General features: G+C 41.1%; 1 protein-coding gene across 1 annotated transcript in view; it reads left to right on the top strand.

Moving 5' to 3' along the window:
- The first annotated feature begins 501 nt into the window (after positions 1–501).
- The window catches only part of LOC124555345 (WD repeat-containing protein 6), a 292678-nt gene continuing 269583 nt past the window's right edge, over positions 502–23596 (top strand). The window contains exons 1-2 of the mRNA XM_047129225.1: positions 502–980; positions 1081–1238. Of these exons, the coding sequence (XP_046985181.1) occupies positions 1151–1238 (88 nt within the window). The 5' untranslated portion in view covers positions 502–980; positions 1081–1150. The remainder of the gene's footprint in view (positions 981–1080; positions 1239–23596) is intronic.

Here is a 23596-nt window from a genome sequence, read left to right as displayed (position 1 = left end):
GAGTAGATCAAGTATACCAGCCAACGTTATGGTATTTTGATCTACTTGGCTTTCTTAGTGATCAAGAAACGCCAAGACCAAGCAAGAGTACAATTGAAGATGAAATTGGAGTGCCAATGTGCGAGGAAATGGAACACGAGGTTATGTAAAACAAAACAGGTTCGCCCTGCAACTCTCGCAGTAAATTTACGTGACAAAACTGCTTTCGCTTTAGCAGCCACTGTCTGCACCATTTTGACCGCTTTCTCTGTTTCCTGCGGTTGGTCTGAATGTTTTTTGCAACACAAGTTGCGAACACAGACCACAACAGAACTTCCTCCATTTCTATTTTTCAAAGTAACTGAATTAAATTTTGACGTTTTCGGGGAGCGTAGTCGCTTGCCACTGATATTTCTTTTCTACACCGACAGATGGCGGGCGAGTAGTAGATTGGGGTTTGTGTCGTGTGAACACACCACATTTGCAGCGATCTTTTGCATGTACAGACATCTGCGCCGATGTATGCGCAGACAGTTCGTTGCGTGTGGACCGGGCTTACCGACCATTGGTACTTTATTCTTACCTCCATGATTGGTACCGACAAAGCTGTGAACACTGGTTTGTGTTGCCAACTTTGTAATCCAGTTACTAACCGCGAACATCATTACAGAACATGTTTGCAACGCGCTACAAACGTGCCTTTATTCAATGATAAATTGAAAACTGTGATAACACAATGAAAATTGGCATATAGCTCAACTTTCACAAAACATATTATCACGCGCAACCTACGAAGACTTAAGTAATACCGGCAGTTGGTGTGTTCAATAAATAATTTGATCGTGTATGGCATTCCTGTTTCGTTTGTTTACAAACATGAATTTGTACTAAAAAAAGGCTATGCAGACGTGTTTTTAACCTTGTCAAAATTATTTGTAAATGCGAGTTCTGTGCTGCTACATCTAATGTGCGCTACTACACTTTGTGCTTAATGATACACTGTCAGTTCATTACCATTAAACCGTTCTTCTTTCTTGTATAGTTAGGCAGTGGGATTGTTTTTACTCATTAAAATGTTCACCAGTTTATGTACCTATTTAGATGATACGCTACTTTGGCGTTAACAATTTTTACTTTACATTTTATCACGAATATTGGAGTATTCAAGAAGATGAGCGAACCCTGCATTACTTTTGAATCGCTGTACATCAATACGGATGTAACGTGTGTGAAATGTTACGGCGATTACGTGCTGACAGGTAATTATCTCTCTCTCTCATTGACATTTACTTGATGGGCTGCATGATAGCGGTTAACATGAGTTGTCTGCCTTGCATATTTGTTTCAGTCTTTCCAGCATTAAATCCAGCTGTAATTGCAGTTTTCATATTATAAATAAAGTGCTTTGAATGTTGACTAGTAGAATTTAATGCTCATGTGGGTATGAATAATATGTTGGGAAACTTTGGCGTCTATTAATTTAATATTTGTGAATCAAATTAACAATGTTTAGTAGTAAGTGTGTAAGACATCCCCAAGCTTTCCAGAAAAGTTTTGATTAGTAACTAGACAAGATGTGATTTAAAAATAAATTCTTGATGGGTTAAATTTCGGGTGCGACAGTCATAATCTCCCTGACAAATTTCCTTTATCACTGCCACTTAAATATTCTGTTGCTGAATTATTACATCTATTAGGTGATCAATGTCAGTCTTTTAGATTAATAATTTTAATTATATTGTTCAGCGTTTCTGTATATGCCCATTGTAATCAATATGATTGCTTCCCTTGAATTATTTCGTATGACTTTTCGATGTTAATTTGTGAAGCAAATTATTACATTTACTCGATTTGCTAGATCAGTTGCTCCTGCATTTTGTACACAAGGCCAAGTAAAATTGTATGAGGTGTAAGTCTTACCTACTGCACTGGTATAAGAATCAAGGGTATCATGACTAGAGACTAACACAATAGAATTTCCATGCGGAAATACAGAAATATTTGAACATTGTAATCTGAAAGCATTACTTGCACTGACATTTGACAGATAGTGGATTCTGGTTTCTTGCCAAAAAAGTACCCAGTTGTCACTTTTTTCAGAATTCTGGTTTTGCCTTTTCACAAGAGGCTGCATTGATTGACAATTCACTTTACTTTTTGTCACAGCCACTGTAGTACCTCCCTCCTGTGATTAGTGGTGAGCAGTGCACATGTGGGTAGTTGTCTCATATACATACACCTTCATTAAACTTTCTGCACATTTGATAATATTGGATTCTGATGGCTGTAGCTAGATGAAACCAAAGTTGTCTGGATCATGGTCCTATCGTTTCAAATGGTTAACAGCAGGTATCAGCCAATGCTTCATATTTCAACACTTGACTGTATTTGGCTGGATTCTGCGGACAGTGAGCCTGTTCTTAAAAATCATTTCAAAAGAGTACAGCACATTCCAAACCTTTAGGTTCAACATTACAAGGAGAGTAGATGATTTTAAATGAACATTTCAAATTGAGCTAATAATTTGAAATGAATATTCAGGTGATCATCATTAGTCAGTTTACTCATTGCCTAGTGTCATGATCTCATTTCTCCATTGACTAAGTACCTGAATCTTCAACTAAATGTCTCCATCCACAGTGATCTTCAGCTCTTCTTAATATGTTTTGAAATGGTAAGCCAATTCTTTGCTTGACCTAACCATCTACTTGCTCCTCTGCCTCGTATTCTTTTATCTTCAATTTTACCTTGCAAGAGGGATCTTTTCTAACTATCCCCTTCTCTTCTCAAAATGTGTCCAACAGACTGGAAGTATCTTTGGCTGACATGAGAAGATAAACTTTTTGTGATGCTAAGTTCTTCAATGGTCATCTCTCACAATATTTTGGAAAAGATATGCATATTTCAATTTTTAAGAAACTAGTTAAAGTGACATATGAAATGAAAGGTTAATATACATATTTTCCAAATATAACAAAAATAACCATAAGAAATTCATGTACCAAGATTGGTGTAACAGTAAACATGAAAACTGCAAAATTTCTGTTAGGCATGTGGCATTAATCCTTTTTTTCTTCCCGGAGCAAGAGGAAAGTGTTTCCCAAAGTATTTACAATTGATGGTTGCACCTACCATCTCTCATACAACTGGGATAAATTTGTAGAAAGAAGTTGGCAGGTGAATAAGTAAATCATTGTAAAGTGAAGAAGTAAGAGAGAGGCAGAGGTGTTTGGCAAAAGAAGAAAAGCAGTGTGACATTGTTGAGGTAAGGAAGACCAACATAAAAGAGCTGCAGGAAGGGAACTTCGTCAGCGAGGGTGAGAAGAACTTAAAAAGCAGCAACAAGATACGAATGTTCATTAAATTTCTCCTCGAGTATTGGGAAAAGCAGTCTGCAGAACTAAAAAAGCACTGCCAATGTCACACAATAAACAGGCAGTGGCATAACAGCAAATCTACTGCAAACTGACACCAACAAGAAAAGGAAATAATTATTGAGGAAGCATCATGCCAGGAAAGACCTGATAACCTTGTACATTATCTGTGACGTGATTAAGGCTTTTTATATATGTGGTATTAGCAGCTATCAATTCTGAGTCTAATACAGGCCTTTTTATCATAGTTGTTAGGTATGCCAAATGTAGATGATGAGATTGAGGAGACAAACTAACAGTGCCATCTTTGTGTGGCCAGATGACAGGCATGAATATGTTCTGAATGATGATACTGACATAGCACCTGTTTTATAAACCAACACCTGGCAGGAGGGATGAACTGAGTTACGCTTGTTAGGATTTCTGAGAACAACTTGTGTTAAGTGCTAGGTTTGAATATACTGTTACCTTCTTTGGTATTTAATGTCTATTTATGAATGTAGCCATAAGTATACAGTTGTCTTGTTTGATAGTTGATGTACGTTTGTGAATGTAGAAATGTGGAGTAATTGTGTACCTCACTGCAACAACTTTTTGGGCAGTGTAAGTACCATCATGGTGTTGTCTACTAATTTCATGGAATAAATAAGTCTTTACTCTTGCTTTATAGTGTTCTTTTGGTAAATTTCAATCACTTTTAAGCTCTATTGTAACTAAATTTCTTATGGACTAAGTATCACATGCTTAACAGTCACATAAGTAACAAACCCGTGCATGGCTAGCACAAATATAGAAATAAAGTGTCATTACCATGCAATCATAATGAAAGGATATGGCTACCAGTGAAAATATTATACATAAAATTTGTAACAAAACTTCAGCAGATTTTCTAAAATTCCGTAAATGTTTTTTTTTCTGTTCTTTTCTCTGTCACATGCTTCACAGGAGTAAACTAATTTATGTTACATCCAAAAATAAAATTATACCTAGTCATTAGTAGTTATTCTGACTGTATGAGTTGCTATAATTATTTGTAAATTAAAAATTACATGACAACTATTAAACAGCATGAGAACTGGTAAATTTAACTTTAAAATGTCACATGCTCAGGAAAAAATAATAAAAAACTGTGAAACGCAGTGGTTCTTCTTTGTGTCCATAGTATGCGTAACCTCTTCCGCCAACACCACATATCAAAGGCATTAACTAGGTGCTTGCCACTAGCTTACACAGTCCATGTCTTACATGTGTGCAAGAACAAAAGAAACACCAGTGATTCCACCAAGTGCATCTTCGTTGTTTTGGATAATACCTGGTCCTGCTAGATCTTAGAGAGTTTAACCATTGTGGCTTTTTCAAGGATGATTCATTATTTCATTAATGTATCACACTTTCCTGTGTCATTGATCAGTGATCCTAGATACATACAATGATTCACTACCTTCAGATCCTTTAAGCAAGCTGTAAGTTGGATTTAATCTAAATCACAGTGACTGATATCCATTAGTTTGGGCTTTTTATGTTTATCTCTAGACCAGAATGTAAACTAATAGTCTTCACTCTGGAGAACAGCTCAGTAGGTTTCTCCCCACTTCCTGTAATTAGGTTTTTATCATTTGCAAAGTGTAGTTTGTCGATTTCCCTGCTGCCAATTCAAATTGCACCAACCCAGCCACCCTGATGGTATAGAGCTGACGAGACAGTATGCAACCTTGTCTGACTCATTTGTCACATCAAAAGAGTCCGAGTATTCACCATCCACGTTTATGGTCACAGAATGACTGTTATAAAGACATCTTAATAATGATACGACATGTTTTGGAGTCCCAAATTCATTGTGCACATAACTAGTTCCACATGACACAATCAAAATCTTTTGATAATCTAGGAAACAAAGAAAAGTTGGTATACAGATATTGAGACATTTTTCAAATATCTGCCTCAAATTCATGGATTGCTTCTCAAGTATGAGTACTTTCCTCTCCCATCACAGTCAGCATTTCTTTGGAAACATGATCTGTACCAGGGGCTTCATTGTTTTTCAAATAATTGAAGGCATTCTCAAGTTCACAGGGTAGAATATCAGCTTTCATGTCTAATTACATGCAAATGTTCTCTCCCTTAATGTTATATACTTTGCAATACAGGATTCTGCAGTATTGATTCCACCTAAGTATTACTTATTTCTTGTCACCAGTAAGATTGCCATTTACATCTGCTATCACCCATGTGCATGCTTTTAATTCTTGTGTGATGCTGTTTATCTTCCTGAAGAAGTCGTGCATTTGATTTAGCTCCTATGCTGGTGTATTATATCATGAATATAGACGGTATTCTGTGTCTTGTAACTTTTGCAGTTGTGCCAAAGTACTTTGTATGCTTCTTCATCTTGAGCAGCTTGTATGGCATGTTACTTCAGTGTGGTCCTTTCCGAGATCAATAATAGAATAGTGTTCAGAATCCAGTGATGCTTACTTTAGGGATGTTAGTAACCAGTTCTGGCAGACACGAACTGATTATTTCCTTCATTTTGTCCTATGTTTTGGGTTCCTTCATTACTTGCTGGAGTTTGGAACTTACTCTTTCTCCACACTATATGAGACTATTCTTGTCTGTAAGATGAATCTGTTTTATTCTTGCCCTCTTGATCAATTTCAGTTTTGTCTGCATTTTTCATGGATGGCATAATATGGTCACTGGCCTTGTCTACACCAGTATAGGTCTTACAATCCAGGATTCCAGGTGGTATAAGGTCCTAAATAAGCAGTGTTCATGAGGAACATGTTTGTATACTACGTATCCCAATAGACAACTGTCTGCTATGTTGACACTAGTTGCACTGCCATAAAACATTAATGCACAATCATTTGGGATGTGTCAGTGTGGAGGTTGCCAGTATTGACTATTCATGATTAGTTGTTAAAGGAGCATTATTCTTTACAGGAACCTGCTGAAATGCATTTATTTCATGTATTGTGATGCAGGATGTAGTGCCCAGAAAGCCAAATTGATGTACAGAGAAATGTTTTGCAACTGGGCTCACCATAATAGGATAAAATTTACTGTCTTGAATAGAAAATTACAAGAGATCTGGATGCTCAAGCTGAAGGAGATGTTTTTGGATCACATGGGAGAAGATTTGACTAGGAACATCCACCATCTAGTCTGTCAAATGCACATTTCAGAGAATACATTGTGGAGAGAACTGATGGAGCAGCAATTACACCACTATCATAAGCAATTTGTGCAAGCAATGGGACCAAATGTTTTTTGATCTACATTTCATTATTGTCAGTTTATAATGTTGTAATGCATGCATTGTAACTGGGGAAGTCATTCTGAAAAGCTGCTATTAGCTTAAGTTGTTGCTTGCAGGTGTTAAATTGTTACTTCAGTAAAAAATTAAATATTCATTTCTGATGATTAATTTCTTACCTCAAAGAATGCAATTTATTATCTTGTACCATTTATATTATTTTGGCTCTAAAGATTTCGGACAGGCTGCATGAACAACAGGAGTCCAGATATTTAATGAACTTGCCTCTTCTATCCTAGTTCATTTTGACTCGTATCTGCCAGCACCCCTCTATTGTCATTCATGTGATAATATAATTTCTCAGCACTGTTCAACAATGCTGACTGTCGAAGATGCTATCCTAGCAACAGGTCTGACCATACTCATAAGTTGTTTACGATGTATATAAGATATGGAATTACAAGAATGCTGATCTGTATGTGATGGATTTATTAAGTCATCACTATAGTATAAATATACTCAATTTTTGAATAATTAAAAAAAATTTAATTTCTTAATCACTTGGTGGGCACACCTGCAGCTGTTGGCTGAAAGATTTGGTTTCTGCGATGTAACGTACACAGTGTTGATGCTTGGGCACACACCCAAATACGTATTCATAATTTCTAATTCTCTTCATTAATAATATTTGTGCAGTTCTGTGTGATAATAGCTTAGTCCCTGTTGAAAATTCTAGAATGAATATCATGTTTTCAGTGTACCTGCACTGAGCAGCACTTTTTCCCTCCTCCTCCTGGTGATTCTTTTTGTTTTATGTAAATAATGAATATTCAGTTTGAATCGAGGAAGTTGGATTAAGATTCTTACAGTGAAATACGAGATCTAATAAGACAATATACAATGAAAAGAGAGTAGAGGAAACATTGGTATTTAGGGGGAAAAAAAGGGAAGCTGTGAGAAGAAAGGCAAAGGATATGTGTGAACATTAGCAGAGGAATGAAAGCACAAAATTTTATAAGAAAAGTGAGGAAGGAGCTCAATGATATGGACCTAAACCAACAGTGTCTAAATGATACAGAAGGAAATTTGCTGACAGGTGAACAATAAATGCAGGACAGAAGGAGATATTACTTTAATAGAATATGAATTTTGAAAGGCAATCTCACTGGAAGAAAGGAGCTATCCTATTATATTGCAGATCCAAAGATTGATGAGCCCAACTCAGTGAAAGTAATTGAGGTAATGGACTGACTAAGAAATTACAAAGTGCCAGGCACTGATAGAATAATTGCAGAAAGAGTGAAATTGAGGTGCGATTCAGTCAATACACTAAAAAGGGGACCTTGTTAAAATTACTAGGAGTTACACTGACAAAAGTAATCTATAAAATTTAGTCAGTGTGGCTTTCTCTAGTAGGTCAACAACAGATCTGATATATAATTTTGAGCTTTTTAACCTTTATGTGGACTTCAAGCAGGTATTTGATAATTTCAGCAGGAACGATATGGTATGTTATTACTATGTATACCAGATATGTATGTTAAACAATCTCGTTCTTCCAAGCAACCATGATTGGTTCCAAGGCTACAGTGTGAGTTGATGGAGAATTAAGTACTTGGTTTAGCCTCAGTAAAAGAGAGAGACAAATGGACACCCTTCTTACAATTCTTTGACTTTGGAAGCCGTTATTTGAAAACTTCAAATTTCTAGTAACATAGATACGAAGTCTACTCAGATATATGCATATGCTGATGATGTTGCAGTTATTAGAAGGAGAAGAGGCTCATTAAAGAAAACAGTAAGATGCAAGAAGCCACACAACATAGAGTGCTTTCTATTATTGGAGTGATCATATACATGATGCTCACCAGGAAGGAAAATAACAACCTAAATAGATTATCAGCAGCAGGCTTAAATTTTGAACACATTCATAACTCTGAATATCAGGGATTTAATATTGGCCAAATTCAGTGCCAACTGAAATAAAAACAGAAATCTTAAACAGTTGTGGGTGCTTCCACACATTTAAGAAGTTACTGGCTACCAGGATATTAAACAGACAGATTAAAGTGCAAATATACAAGGTAATGATAATGTCAGTCATACCCTATTAATATGAAACCTGAACATTAATGAGTCCTGATGAGCAGCTGGTCAGAATATCTGAAAGCAGGCTGCTGTGCAAAATCTGAGACTAACCATGATGTTAGACGTACGTGGTGATCTAAAACAAATGCTGACTTGGATCATCTTATACAAGGTGCTGTTATTTTTAAGATCAATAAAATGTAGGAGAACAGTATGACCCCGACATGTTCTCAGGGCTGATGCTGGTACACTGGCAAAAAAGGTATAGTCAATGGAGGCTCAACTGGATGAAGACAAAGAAGAGATTCACAAAAGCAGTCTTAGAGTTAGAGGCTGGTAAAAACCACATTGGAGAGGACAGAATGGAGGAAACTTATTGAAGAGCTTATTAACCATACATGATTGTTTGGCATGTGAAGAAGGTGAGGAACCAAGTTAGCTGCACGTTCCAATTATTTTTGTATTTGCAAGAAATTTTTGAGAATATCATCCTCAAAAAAAGATATATAGTGAAACATAGGTTGTAGAGGAAAGTACTGAAGGATAATACCACAACAGTGCCTCCTGAACAATCAGCAGGAGGAACAACACACAGCTGATTACCATTTTAACAAAGGAAATGATGGAGAAAAAGATTATGTGAAATGCTTCCTTCTCATATATGAACAATGCAATAAAAACTTCCAATCTAAAACTTCTCAATGAAACAGACAGAATATTTCGAATACTAAGTATGGTGTAAAAGCTACAAAATATACATACAAGGTATGGCCACTGAAGTGCTAATTATTGCTCTTTATTCAATAGTTCCATTAATTTATAAATCTAGTGTATTGCTGCACCTGTAAAATAGAAATTAATAGCATAGAATTGTGTAAGTTTGGTTTTTATGAGCTTAAGAGTTAAGCTAATAGCTGTGAACCAGTTATAAACCTAAACCTGTTCAGATAATATCTTAGCTGTGCTTTGCATTGTTGAGCTTTATCCATTTATCAATATCCATGTTTTGTCAGCAAACTATACTGTCTTTGAAGGCCTTTTGAAAGACCTGGGTTGGTCACTAAAGCATGCCAGAATGGAAGCAGACCGTTCGCTGAACCATGGAAGATGCCATATTTGATTTTTCTTGACTCTTGATAATTGTTTTATTCCTGTGATGTAGTCTTCTAATTGAACCCTGTTTCTGTTACGGAGGTAAGACTCCAGTCATACAAATGGTGTGCCACTGAGATAGAAACATTAGAATTTATGAAAGGGTGATGTGCACAGTCAAAGGTCTTGCTAATATCCAAAGAAAATCCCAACAGTATACTAGCAAGATATAGTCACAGGCTAACAAAGTGTAGTCAAGTTACATGGTACTTTCCAAGAACACATTGAAAAACTAAAAACCATGAAAATAGTTATTTTATCATCACCAGACAAAATGGTTTTTGAATCTTCAATATGTAATTTATTAAAGACTGTTTGATCTGTAACAAACTTGTCTGTGGCTATTACATTCAGCCAAAGAATTCTGATGTCATTGCTACTTTTCATGTGGTTTTTGGTCTCAGTACAATTAAAAACATCAATAATTCCAGGTTCATATAATCTCTGCTGTTTCATATAATAGTGTTTGATGTATACTCAATATTAAAGTCCCTAAACATGAATAAAATTACTCTCCAGTTAGCTATGCAGCATCCCATTAAACCACCTCTAATTACATCATCAGGCCTAAACATTTCCCATCGACAAGCTGTAATGTGTACAAAGTTAGGACTACTAGCCCGTGTGTTTTGAAACCCACTAATGCAGTACAGTGTTCAAGTAGCAGTTCTGCCTAGGAATCATTTAGATCTAGGCCTTGGAATATGATTATGATTGCATGTATGTAATCAGTCCTGTTTCCCCATTATCATTTACACAATACAAGGCATATTTGCTCTATTTAGTGACCCACAAGTAGTGATTTTATAAGCATAAACTATCTATAGAAACCTTATTTGATTTCCCAGTTGTTTTCATTGACAGTAAAAATGATTCAATTTATTTTGTAAGGTTCTTTTTTTTTTCTTATAAAAAAACTAGTGGAGTGTTTGTTGCTGGAAGGTTACTCCTCACCAAGTCCTAACATTCTTAAGCTTCACTTGCCCTATTGATTATGCTAAATGGGGAAAACATCAAGGAGCTCAAGTGATCCTCACTATGTACACATTTGGAAAATGCAGGATCCCTGAGCTGAGGTTTGTCTATGCTCCCAGTCCATGATTGTTGAAGTCAGACATTCGATAGTTTGCAACATCTAGGACACCTTCCACACTTCAGTTGTTTTAATCTTGCTCGGGTATGCTGTTTCTTAGTTTTACACTTAATATAAACAGTCACTTCAAATAATATCATTATGACTTATATGGGTATGTATGTGCAGCTGATGAGCATTAATACCTAACTGAATAAGAAGCTATCCATATTTATCAGTTGGTAAAAGTAACAGAAAATCTTTTATTGTCCAGAATTTATTTTTTGTAATCAGAAGGGATGCAAGCATTACTACATCTACATCAATACTTTGCAATCCAATTTTTAACTGCACAGCCACAGAGATTACTTACCACTGTACCAAATATAATGAGTGGGGTACATGAAGAACAGCTGCTTAAATGGTTGTGTGCACACTTAACTGTCCAAACTTGGAAGAAGTTATTTCAGCTTTGTATTCATAAGAAATTTGTGGAACTGTGTGACAAAGAAGAAATGTTAAAAAATCTGTATAAGAGGATTTCTCTCAATGAACTACAAATGTGTTACAGGCTGTATGCCTCATAGAAGAGAAGAAATTTCAAGGCCACACAATTTCCATACACATGCCCAACAGCCTTGCTTTAGGCTGAGGTGTTGTAACATGACACAGTATCCTCAGTAGCAATGTTAGAAGAACTTGGTTCTGAATGGAAGTCTGAGGCTGTAATTGACATAAATAATATTATGTAGGAAAACTACTGAGTGATTGAGAAATTTACTACAGTCATGCCCACTTTTAAGACACCCACATTGTCTCTCAGACAATAGATTATTTTATATATCAGATGATTATAATTAACATTCCAGCTTTAAACACTGTAAAAAAAGAACCACTTCTCAGAATGACATTAATTTTGAATGGAATGTTATCAAACAAGGGAGAAACATTACAAAAACAAAACAAAACTTTTCCCGCAGATGGCACTCATAATGTAAATAGGTTTGGTTACAGATGAAAGATGAATTGCAATACAATGGATATGGTGCAAGTTGCACATTAAACCAACCATATTGTGTGATGTACGTGACCCCACAAGTCTGGCATTTAACAGTTGTGGCACTGTTAGTTAGGTAAGTCCATCCACCATGGCTAGGTCATATCACATTGGATTGGAAAAATCGGGTTTTTATTGTACTGAGGTCAAAAACCACATGAAAAGTAGCAATGACATCAGTTTTTAATAGCCTATTTTCCTATGTTAAAAATATTGTTCAGATTGTCATTATTCTGAATGATTGTACCATTCAATTTGCATTTTCCCCCATATTCTCATAAAATGCCTATTATTTTTATGTAATTAAAGGTTAAAATTCATTAAATTTCAAGATTTGCTGACATGATCAATGCTTTGTTATTGGCTTAACCTCTGGTGACATCAGAGACTAGGAGTAAGATGAAGCTATGTGTGTGTTACAGGAGTGTTAGCTGTAGTTACTAGTGTTTTTCCGTACTTCTTCTGTAAACAGTTTAGTTAGTTAGTGATGGAAAATGCATTTACAACTTTTAAGTAGGAAAGGAAAGGAATTTTGTGATGGCTGATAGTGAAAATGTGAAAGTTAATGTTTTATTGGGTCTTCATTCTTGAAAAACAAGCCAGATTTTTGTGTTCCAGAAATAAACATGAAACTGCACTGCATGGCAATTGGGCTGGAAGTACTGTGATAGTGATAAGTCACAGAATGGTCTTTAAACTGAGGGTATCTGGCATAGAATTATTTTCTTAGACCATGTTGAAAAGGTTTCTCAGGACAAGTTGTGAAAGCCTGCACAATAAAGCACTGTGGAAACTTTTTCATTCAGAAGATAATACTGATTGTTGATTGCTGTGGCTGTTGCCAGAACTACTCCTGTTTTCCAAGTACCTCTTTTCTCTGTTTTCAAATTTTCAGATTGCACAGTAAAACCGCAGAGCATCATCGTGTTTAACCTCAACAGCTTTATAAACTGCAGTTTTTCTGTTCCTCCAGGACATTAATGTGCTCAGAAATTGTTAAATGTTTTCTCAGATTCTTCGGAATAAGAGCTATATCAGACATGAAACAGACTTTCTTAACGCCATCCTTGTGATTCATCTCAAATTTACCAAGTGGACATAACTATATTACAAATGAGTGAACTTAAGATGATAGTGGTATTAAACAGAAAGAATTGATATAGTGAACATTACATTACAAGTCTAGTACACTACTTATAACACTACAAGTGAAAACGTGTTTATGTGGCGTTTTTACTTACCTGATCCTCACAGAAATAAATACATGTGCTGACCACTACCTCATTTGGTTATTTACTAGTGAGTTGCAAACCACATTTTATGCATCTCCTCATTCTTTGGAACACTCAAAAACAATTTTTGGGAGTTTTTTATAGATGTATTTGTGAAATGTTGTACTATACACCATTTGTAACCCATTTTCTAAAATGTATATTAAAAAACAAGGTATCACTGTGACGCAACTTTGACAGGAGCAGCATCATGTGACTCAAATGGAATGTTTTAGTGCACTTTCCAATTATTTGAATTTCACTGTGCTTATTTTTAGGAAAATAAGCACGTTATGAGCATAAAATGACATAATTGACCATTTATTTTGGGTATTCATGACAGAAATAAGCATGTCATGAGCATACAATGAAATGATTAACCATTTAAGATGATTTACAGGAAACAGTCAATTATCCTGTTGTTGTGAAGCCAAAAACTGCATAAAAAGCTACAATAAAATCTGTTTTTAATTGTCATGTGACTTTTTCAATATGTTGTCTACCATTTTGTGCCACAAGTTGAAATCGAGAAAGCATCTCCCACAACAGATCAGTGTGTCTCAGGGTAACGTTCAGAATGGGTTACACAATGTGTGGCTTCAGTTCAGCTATATTTGTAATTGGAGCACTAAAAAGAGCATCTTTCAGATAATCTGATGACCAGAAGTCACACGGATTAAAATCAGGGGATCTGGACAGCCAGGCAGTAGGGAAATAACGTCCGATAATTCTAGTATTTTCAAAATGCCTCTATGGTAGCTGCTTCACTGGCTGTGCTCCGTGCGGGGGAGTACCATCTTGCATTAAAACTGATCCTACGCTCACAACCGCTCTATTGAAGGGTTGGAATGACATTGGTGTGATAATGGCTCTCATCGTGTTCACCGATACAGGTAACTTTTTCTTTGAAAAAATTTGGCCCTATGGTAAACAATGCTGTCAACTTGCACCACACAGTTATCTTTGCAGAATGAAGTGGCATGGGTTGATGTGCAAGCAGGTTTTCCATTCCCAGTATTCTGTAATACAATGTATTGACATGATCTTGGAGATGGAAACGGGCTATATCTGTTGACAGAGTGCTCCATGGCCATTCAGGAGCAGCTCACTGAGCTTCCTGGCCTAAGTCATCATGATGCTTTCACCTTCTTGACAGGTGCTTCTTGAAGATTGTATGCAGAGTCTATGACTAGGGGTTCTCTTCTTCAGTTTGTACTGGATAGATCCTTTCTTGGATGAAATTCTTAAAATTGCTATGGCTTTTGAACTCATGTGTGATGCAGAGCAGAGGGAAGTTTTGTTTTCCCACATCGGCCGTGATGGCTGGGCTGGCAGTACACATGCTGTGGGCATGTAACAGGAAAACTGGGACACACCCCGTCATTCCACGTACATAACTTGTTCCCTCAGTCATTCTGAGTTGGACAGTGACACATAGAGTGTTTCCAGTCGAGGCTGCATCTCCTTCCCTGTCGGGCAAGCACAAGGGGCAGTGTCCTCTTCCTTGTGCTCTGTGTTTCTACCGGCATTCACACTTGTGCTGCCTGCACCTGTCAGCTGTCTGTTTTGCCTGTGGTGTTCATGGCCACATTGCTTCTGTGTGCTGTGTTGCGCCTGCACAGTGGCTTACAAGGGAACCTCCCTATCGCACCCCCCTCAGATTCAGTTATAAGTTGGCACAGTGGGTAGGCCTTGAAAAACTGAACACAGATCAATCGAGAAAACGGGAAGAAGTTGCGTGGAACTATAAAAAAAATAAGCAAAATATACAAACTGAGTAGTCCATGCGTATGATAGGCAACATCAAGGATAGTGTGAGCTCAGGAGCGCCGTAGTCCCATGGTTAGCATGAGCAGCTGCGGAACGAGAGGTCCTTGGATCAAGTCTTCCCTCAAGTGAAAAGTTTAATACTTTATTTTCAGACAATTATTATCTGTCCGTCCGTCCGATGCGATCACTTTTTTGGGAGTGATTATCACATCCACAAGAAAACCTAAATCGGGCAAGGTAGAAGAATCTTTTTACCCATTCGCCAAGTGTACAAGTTAGGTGGGTCGACAACATATTCCTGTCATATAGAATATATAGAATATATCAGACATGTTTTCCTGTGGAGGAATCAGTTGACATATGACCTTGCAATCAAATGTTTTCAGTTCCCATTGGAGAGGCACGTCCTTTCGTCTACTAATCGCATGGTTTTGCGGTGCGCTTGCAAAACACAGACACTAAACTTATTACAGTGAACAGAGACGTCAATGAACGAACGGACAGATCATAACTTTGCGAAAATAAAAAAAGTAAACTTTTCACTCGAGGGAAGACTTGAACCAAGGACCTCTCAGTCCGCAGCTGCTCACGCTAACCACGGCGCTCCTCAGCTCACACTATCCTTGGTGTTGCATATCTTGCGCATGGCCTACTCAGTTTGTATATTTTGCTTATTTTTTTTCATAGTTCCACACAACCTCTTCCTGTTTTCTCGATTGATCTGTGTTCAGTTTTTCAAGGCCTATCCACTGTGCCAACTTATAACTAAATCTGAGGGGGATGCGTTGGGGAGGTTTCCTTGTTAGTATTGTCACAGCCATGTGCTTGACATCACCTTTTCCAGCTGATATTTCCGCCATTGACACCATGCTTAGCCCAACATCAGGGAAACCCATCAAGCTCCTACTCACACTGCATGTGATGTATCGGACAGTACCTTTCCAGGTGGATAGTGGCTCATCTTCATCTCTGGTCAATAGTTCTCACTACGTGATGCTGGGCTATCCTCCACTGTACCCACTTAGAGGAAGATTGTGGCCTATGGCGGTCATAAAATTCCAGTGCTGGGCATGTTTTCAATGGAGGTCTCACTTAAAAATGTGTTCTGCATGCTTTCATTTTTGGTGGTTTCTTCCAGTACTGCAGAAAACATTTTTGGGTTAGATGCCTTCAGTTTAGGTTTTCCATATCTGAGAATCTGTGTTTGGTATCCCTGCAAATTGCATTTCGAGGCATTGAAGACTTGATGATCTCCATTTCAGAACTTTTTGCTCCAGGTTTGGGTCAGGTGGTATCTGTCAAGGCTCACCTTCACATGAAACCAGGTTTAACTCCGTGCTTCACGGACACGATGAATACGGAACTGGACAGGTTGGTCACCATTGATGTGGTCAACCCAGTTTCTTCCAGTCAGCGGCCTTCTCCCCTTGTTGTCATCAGGGAACTGGATGGCTCTCTCAGGCTGTGCAGTGATTTTAAGGCTGTGAATGACTAGCTGATTGTAGATTATTTTCCAGTTCCACAACTAGAGGACCTGTTCTACAGGCTACAGAAATGAGACTATTACAAGAAGATAGATCTGTCAGATGCATATTTACAGCAGCCATCGCATCCAGATTTGTGCAGACTGCTGGTGCTTAACGTGTCCTTTGGTTTTTACCAGTATAACCAGCTTCCATTTGGAATTGCTAGTGCCCTTGCTGTTTCTCAGTACTGCTTAGAACAACTCATTCAGGGCAATCCCTCATGTGGCAGTTATTTAGATGACATCACTGAGACAGGAACGGCCACAGCTGAGCACCTCTAGAATTTGCACTCCTTGTTTTCTTGCTTATTAGCAAAGAGGGTGAAATATAATCTCAGTAAGTATAAGTTTTTCCAGCCCACGGTGGAGCACCGTGGTTTCTTCTTCTGTAAACAAGGCATCAGTCTGACCAGAGACCACTTGTGGGCTGTCGACAACATGCCCCGCCACAACTCCGAAAGAGCTACACTTCTTTCTGGGAAAGATTAGCTATTACGGTCATTTTATCCCACAGGTTGCCAAGCTCACTGACCCACTCAATGCACTGCATACGAAGGGGGCTCGCATGGTGTGGTCACTTGGTTGTGAGGTGGCATTTCTCGCGCTAAAGCAGTCTCTGTGATCTGCACTGTGCCTCGTACCGTACTTGCTGGGAAAGCCCCATCTCCTCTCCTCTGATGCCTCAGAGCATGGAGTCATCGCGGTGCTCTCCGTCTGGGACCCCAACGGCTCCGAACACCCAGTCACTTTAATGTCCAAGACTCTCACTTGGGCCAGTGTAACTATTTGCATATAGAGAAAACGGCATTTGCCATTATCTATGTAGTGAAGAAGTTCCATACCTATCTGTACAGCATGAAGTTTCAGTTGATCACAGACCACAAACCCTTACTCACATTGTTTGGTTCTCAGTCTCGACTCCTGGATAAAATGACACAAAAGCTTCAGTGCTGAACTCATTTCTGTGAGCATATACGTACAATATATTCCACAAACCTGCCTGCCCCTGCGGGTTAGAATAGACCTGAAGTATTCCTGCCTGTCGTAAGAGGCGACTAAAAGGAGTCTTGCACCTTTCGGCCTTCATGTGATGGTCTCCTGTAGGGTTTGACCTCCATTTTTCAAAATTTTCCTGAAGAGCGAGCCAACTGGGGAAAGGCACCTTACATGGTGCATCGTGTCCATTGTGCATAGAGATCTTTAGCCCACTTTATCATCATGGCATTGCAGTCCCACTCATCTTCCATCTCTTGGGTGAGGACACCTTCCTGGGTGCGTTTTCTCCACCCACTATACAGTGTCGTTTTCTGCGCCAGCGATGACCATGGAAATCTTTGCACCTCATATCCAGCACGGTAGCCAGTCCGTTGTGGTGGGGCCGCCATGTACCCTGTTGGTCGTAGCCCCCACACTACACAGGGATCACTCTGCTGATGCCTGCGCCGTTACCTCCCAACATATGCTAAGGAGTAGAAGATGCCCATCATCCTGGGGCATCGGGACACCCAGCAATGGCCATCCTGCCAGGTGGCCTTTGCTGCGGCCGGGTGGCGCCCATGCGATGTAGCTTTCCACGTTGTCACTTGCTGGTGTCTCTAAGTGTTCCAAGTCTCAGTACAGTGCAAGGAAGTATGATCGTAAATCGTTCCCCTCCCTGGCGACACCATGGGAGGAACGCCAAGTCAAGGATGGAAGTGAATCTTATTCACCCCGGTACCTCGTATGTATGAGAGCTGATGGGAACTCCTTTGTCTTGATGAAGCCTCATTTCTTTGTAGAGCATTTAGAGGACAAGTTTGGGGAGGTGGAGGACTTGTCCAAATGTGCGCTCTGGGTCAGTCTTGATAAAAACAGCATCCTCTGCCCAGTCACGGGCATTACTCACTTGTGACAAGTTGGAGGTTGTTTGTGTTACCATCACGAGGTGTTCATTTCGTCCGGCATGTCCATCGGGGTCTGAAGGATAATCAGGTTGCTACCGGTGCCTTTATCTTGGCCTTCAAGGGTGACACACAGCCCGAGAAGGTCAAGGTGGATGGTCTACCATGGTGACATCAAGCCATATATTCCTCCCCCAATGCGGTGCTTTAAGTGCTGGAAATTCGGCCATGTGTCTTCCTGCTGTACTTCCAGCATCACATGTCGAGACTGTGGTATCCATCACATCTCACTACTCCATGTGCCCCACCTCCTATCTATGTCAACTGCAGAGAGCGTCATTCACCTTGCTCACCAGACTGCAGGATTTTACAGAAAAAGAGAAAAATCATGGAATATTAGACCCTGGACTGATTGACTTGCACTGAGACTAAGAGCAAATTTTAGCGCCTACATCCTGTGGCTATGACCTCCTCTTAGGCCACCTCTATGAGAACAGTTGTCGCCCCATCAGTTCCTCGCATTCCTGTCACCTCTCAGAACCAGAAGACTACACCTGCCCCTTTGACGGTGCGGGGCACTTTCCTCCCTGTTAGTGCTGCACCACCTACTTCGGGAGCAACACCCCCCCCCCCCCCCAACCATCAGTGATATCAGTCCCCATTTCTGAGCCAGAGAAGTGCAAGTCTTCTTCAGCTTCTCTCGCTAGGAAGGGGTCCCTTGGGTCACTCCCTTCCCAGGTTTCTGCTAGTGGGAAAGATGACACCCGCCAATGGCTGCAGGGCCCAAAAGCAGCTGGTTGTAGGGCTTCACACTCATCCTCAGTCTCAGAGACTGTATCAGTGAAGTCCTCCCAGCCAGGGAAACCCAAAGAGCAGTGAGAGAAATCCAAAACAAGGTCCCCAAGACCAAGGGAATTGCAGTGGCACCCACACCGCCGCTACCTACAAGGTCTGAGGCTGCGGATGAGGTGGAGATTCTGGCGTCTGCTGAGGACCTAGATCTCGCCCGACCCTCAGACACAATGGATATAGACTGCTCAGTAAAAAGTCAGTGGCAGCAGGTGACCTGGAGGCGTAAACTGCCTTCTTGAATGTTCCAGGCCCTCCCAGTCTCATGATGACGTCATCCTCCAGTGGAATTGCGGCGGTTTTTTCCACCACCAGGATGAGCTACGGCACCTGTTAAGCTTTACACCTGCTTTCTGCATTGCCCTCCAGGAAACATGGTTTCCAGCAATGTGGACCCCTGCCTTCTGCAGCTATAATGTATACTACAGGAACCGTAGTGACTATAATTGAGTGTCAGGTGGAGTTTGTTTTTATGTCCTAAACTCAGTCTGTAGTGAAACTGTGCCCCTTCAAACCCCTCTTGAAGCTGTGGCTGTCAGGATAAGGACGACACAGGAAATAACTGTCTGCAACATACATCTCCCTCCAGATGGTGCAGTACCCCTGAATGCATTGGCTGCACTGATTGATCAACTCCCTAAACCTTTCCTACTTTTGGGAGATTTTAACACCAATAATCCCTTGTGGGATGGCACTGTGCTTACTAGCCGAGGTAGACATGTCGAAACTTTACTGTCTCCGTTCGACCTCTGCCTCTTAAATACTGGGGCCGCTACACATTTCCGTGTGGCTCATGGTAGTTACTCGGCCACTGATTTATCAATTTGCAGCCCAGGACTTCTCCCATCTATCCACTGGACAGCACATGATGACCTGTGTGGTAGTGACCACTTCCCCATCTTCCTGTCACTGCCACAGCGTCAGGCTCATGGATGCCTGCCCAGATGGGCTTTAAGCAAGGCTGACTGGGAAACTTTCACCTCTGCTGTCACCGTTGAATCTCCCCCACACGGTAACATTGATATGATGGTTGAGGTGACTATAACAATCGTTTCTGTGGCAGAAAACACGATCCCTCGCTCTTTATGGTGCCCCCGGCGAAAGGCAGTCCCTTGGTGGTCGCCGGAAGTCGCTGAAGCAATTAAGGAGCGTTGGCAAGCTCTACAGCAGCGTAAGTGGCAACCTTCCCTGGAGCACCTCATAGCCTTTAAATGGCTCCGTGCCCACGTTCACCAACTTATCAAAAGACAGAAGCAGGAGTGTTGGGAGAGATATGTCTCGACTATTGGGTGCCATACATCACCTTCCCAAGTCTGGGCAAAGATCAAATGTGTTTTTGGGTACCAGACCCCATCAGATGTTCCCAGTGTTAACATAAATGGCGTGTAATCTACCAACCCAAATACGATTGCCGAGCGCTTCGCTGACCACTGTGCTCGAGCCTCTGTGTCAGAGATTAACCCCCCAGCCTTTCGCACTCCAAAACGGCAGCTGGAAGGGAAAGTCCTCTCGTTTACTACACGCCACAGTGAATCCTATAACACCCCATTTACAGAGTCGGAGCTCCTCAGTGCCTTGCACATTGCGCCGACACAGCACCTGGGCCAGATTGGATCCACAGTCAGATGATTAAACATCTCTCATCTGACTACAAGCGACATCTCCTCATCATCTTTAACCGGATCTGGTGTGATGGCGTCTTTCCATTGCAATGGTGGGAGAGCACCATCATTCCAGTGTTCAAACACTGTAAAAACCCGCTTGATGTGGATAGGTATCGGCCCATCAACCTGACCAACATTATTAGTAAGCTGCTGTTGTGTCGGCAGTTGTTGGGTCGGGTCGGGTCCTGGAGTCGCGTGGCCTACTGGCTCCATGTCAGGGCAGCTTCTGTCAGGGTGGCTCTACCACTGATAATCTTGTGTCCCTTGAGTCTGCCATCTGAAAAGCCTTTTCCAGATGCCAACACCTGGTTGCCTTTCTGATTTACGAAAAGCTTATGACACCACCTGGGGAGCCATCCACAAGGCGCAGTCATGGGCTCTAGCCACGGTTTCCAGTTTTCAGCTGCAAAGTTGTGTGTTATGCACTTCTGTCAGCATTGTACCATTCATCTGGAACCAGAAGTTTACCTTAATGATGATCCACTCACTGTAGTGGAGACATATCGATTCTTAGGACTGGTTTTTGATGCCCGATTGACTTGGCTTCCTCACCTTCGTTAGCTTAAGCAGAAGTGCTGGCAGCACCTCAATGCCCTGCACTGCCTGAGCAACACCAACTGGGGTGCAGATCGCTCTACGCTGCTGCAGCTCTACAGAGCCCTTGTTCAATCCTGCCTTGGCTATGGTAGTGTGGTTTATGGTTCGGCGGATTGCCCTCAGTGATGCATTTACTCAACCCAGTGCACCACTGTGGCGTTCGACTAGCAACAGGAACTTTTAGGACGAGTCCAGTGACCAACATCCTGGTGGAGGCTGGAGTCCCTCCATTTCAGGTTGGGTGTGCACAACTGCTGGCCATTTACGTTGCACACTTTCGTAGTTCTCCTGCACATCTGAATCACCATCTCCTTTTCCCACCCACGGTGGCTCATCTCCCTCATTGGTGGCCCAGGTCAGGGCTTTCAATTGCAGTTCAAGTCCAATCCCTTCTTTCCAAACTGGAGTCCTTCCTTGCCTTTACCACCTATACTTCAGGTCCATTCATGTACAACTCCATGGTGTACACCTCAGCCGCAGCTCCGCCTGGACCTTTCACGTGCCCCTAAGGAGTCAGTTAACCCGCGGCTCTCCGCTGCCACTTACTTTTGATTCTTGACATATACAGAGGTCATGAAGTGATTTACACCGATGGTTCGATGGCTGATGCTCACGTTGGCTTCGCGTATGTCCATGGAGTGGTCAGCCAGCCACAGTCATCTGCTCTCTTGTTTTTACCCCTTCTACCTGTTTCTTGCTTCTCTCTGTGGTTTTATTTTCGTGTTTTGTTCATGGTAGTGTTGATTGTCCTTCTGGTTCTTCCTTTCTCCTGTTATTGTGCTGTACTTTTCCTTTCTTTTCTTCTTTTCCTTGTGTATTTATTTTATTGGGAACGAGGGACTGATGACCTCGCAGTTTGGTCCCTTCCCCTCCCTCTTTTAAACCAACCAACCCACAAACCTGCCAGTTGCCACACAAATGCTGATCTGTCTTGTCTGTCTGATAACCCAGATCCCGAGTTTGACACTCTGGAAGTCATCGTTTTTCAACTAGGCTGACTTGGCATTGACCCTTCAGAAGTTCCCCTCAATGCATCAGCAGTCACAGCTCAGAAGCAGGTGGGGCTGTTCCATCATCCCGTGGATTCAGCATGACTGGCCTCGGAGGTTGCCCATGGACACCCATGGTCTCCTGAAGATATGACTTCTGGCCTCGATTCTCCTCCTGTGATGGGGTTCTGCTTCTCCAGATTGTACAAGACTTGCCTTGAGTTATTATTCCGCCAGCTCTGCACCGCAAGGCTGTTCATCTCCTCCATGCCAGTCACTGGGGTGTTTTACATATGAAGCAGTTGGCCCGGCGATATGCCTATTGGCCACCAGCAGCCAGCCCCATCCCCCAAATGTTTTATCACCCTGGCCCCAGGGTGTGTCTTTACAGACTTTGCCTGCCCTTTGCAGTGGAGGTGGCTCATTGTGGTCAACTTGTCATCCAAGTTTCATTATAAGCCCTCTAGCACGTCAACAAATATCATTCAGGTCTTGTCTCACATGTCTGCTACTTGGGATCTCCCATCAGCCACTGCCACGACAATGGCCCCTGGTCTACCTCTGCATGGTTCATCCATTTTTATAAGCTCCAAGGGATCACACACCTGCTCACTGCACCATTCCACCCACAATCCAACAGGGAGATGGAGCAGATGGTACAGACTTTCAAGATGATGATGTCAGCAATGGTGCACTCTGCTTCCATGGATGAGGCCCTCACACTGTTTTTTGACCACCAATTGGGCTACTCCCATCACTGGGAAGAGCCCTGCTGCAGTCTGGGCTCTGCTTACACTGCTGTATGCACCATGACCTCAGCCCCACCTGCCTCAGGCATATCGCTGGATCGCACTTGGTGCCCCAGTGTGGGTGCACTCATTCAGTTGCTGTACATCCTGAGTTCCTGCTACAGTCCACAGCTCTCACAGTTGCTAGATGTACAAGATGTCCAGTGGCGGCCATCTCTGCCGGCACCACCAGAACCATCTATGCCAGAAATCACCACAGTCACCATCCACAGCCCTGGGCATCTTGCTGTCTCCCCCTCTCATGCCACCAGCTCCACTTTGGCC

Source organism: Schistocerca americana, chromosome X (assembly GCF_021461395.2).
Source record: "Schistocerca americana isolate TAMUIC-IGC-003095 chromosome X, iqSchAmer2.1, whole genome shotgun sequence".
Classification (NCBI taxonomy): Eukaryota; Metazoa; Arthropoda; class Insecta; order Orthoptera; family Acrididae; genus Schistocerca; species Schistocerca americana.
Note: the sequence above shows the minus strand (reverse complement) of the source record. Positions and strands in the feature narration are given on the sequence as shown.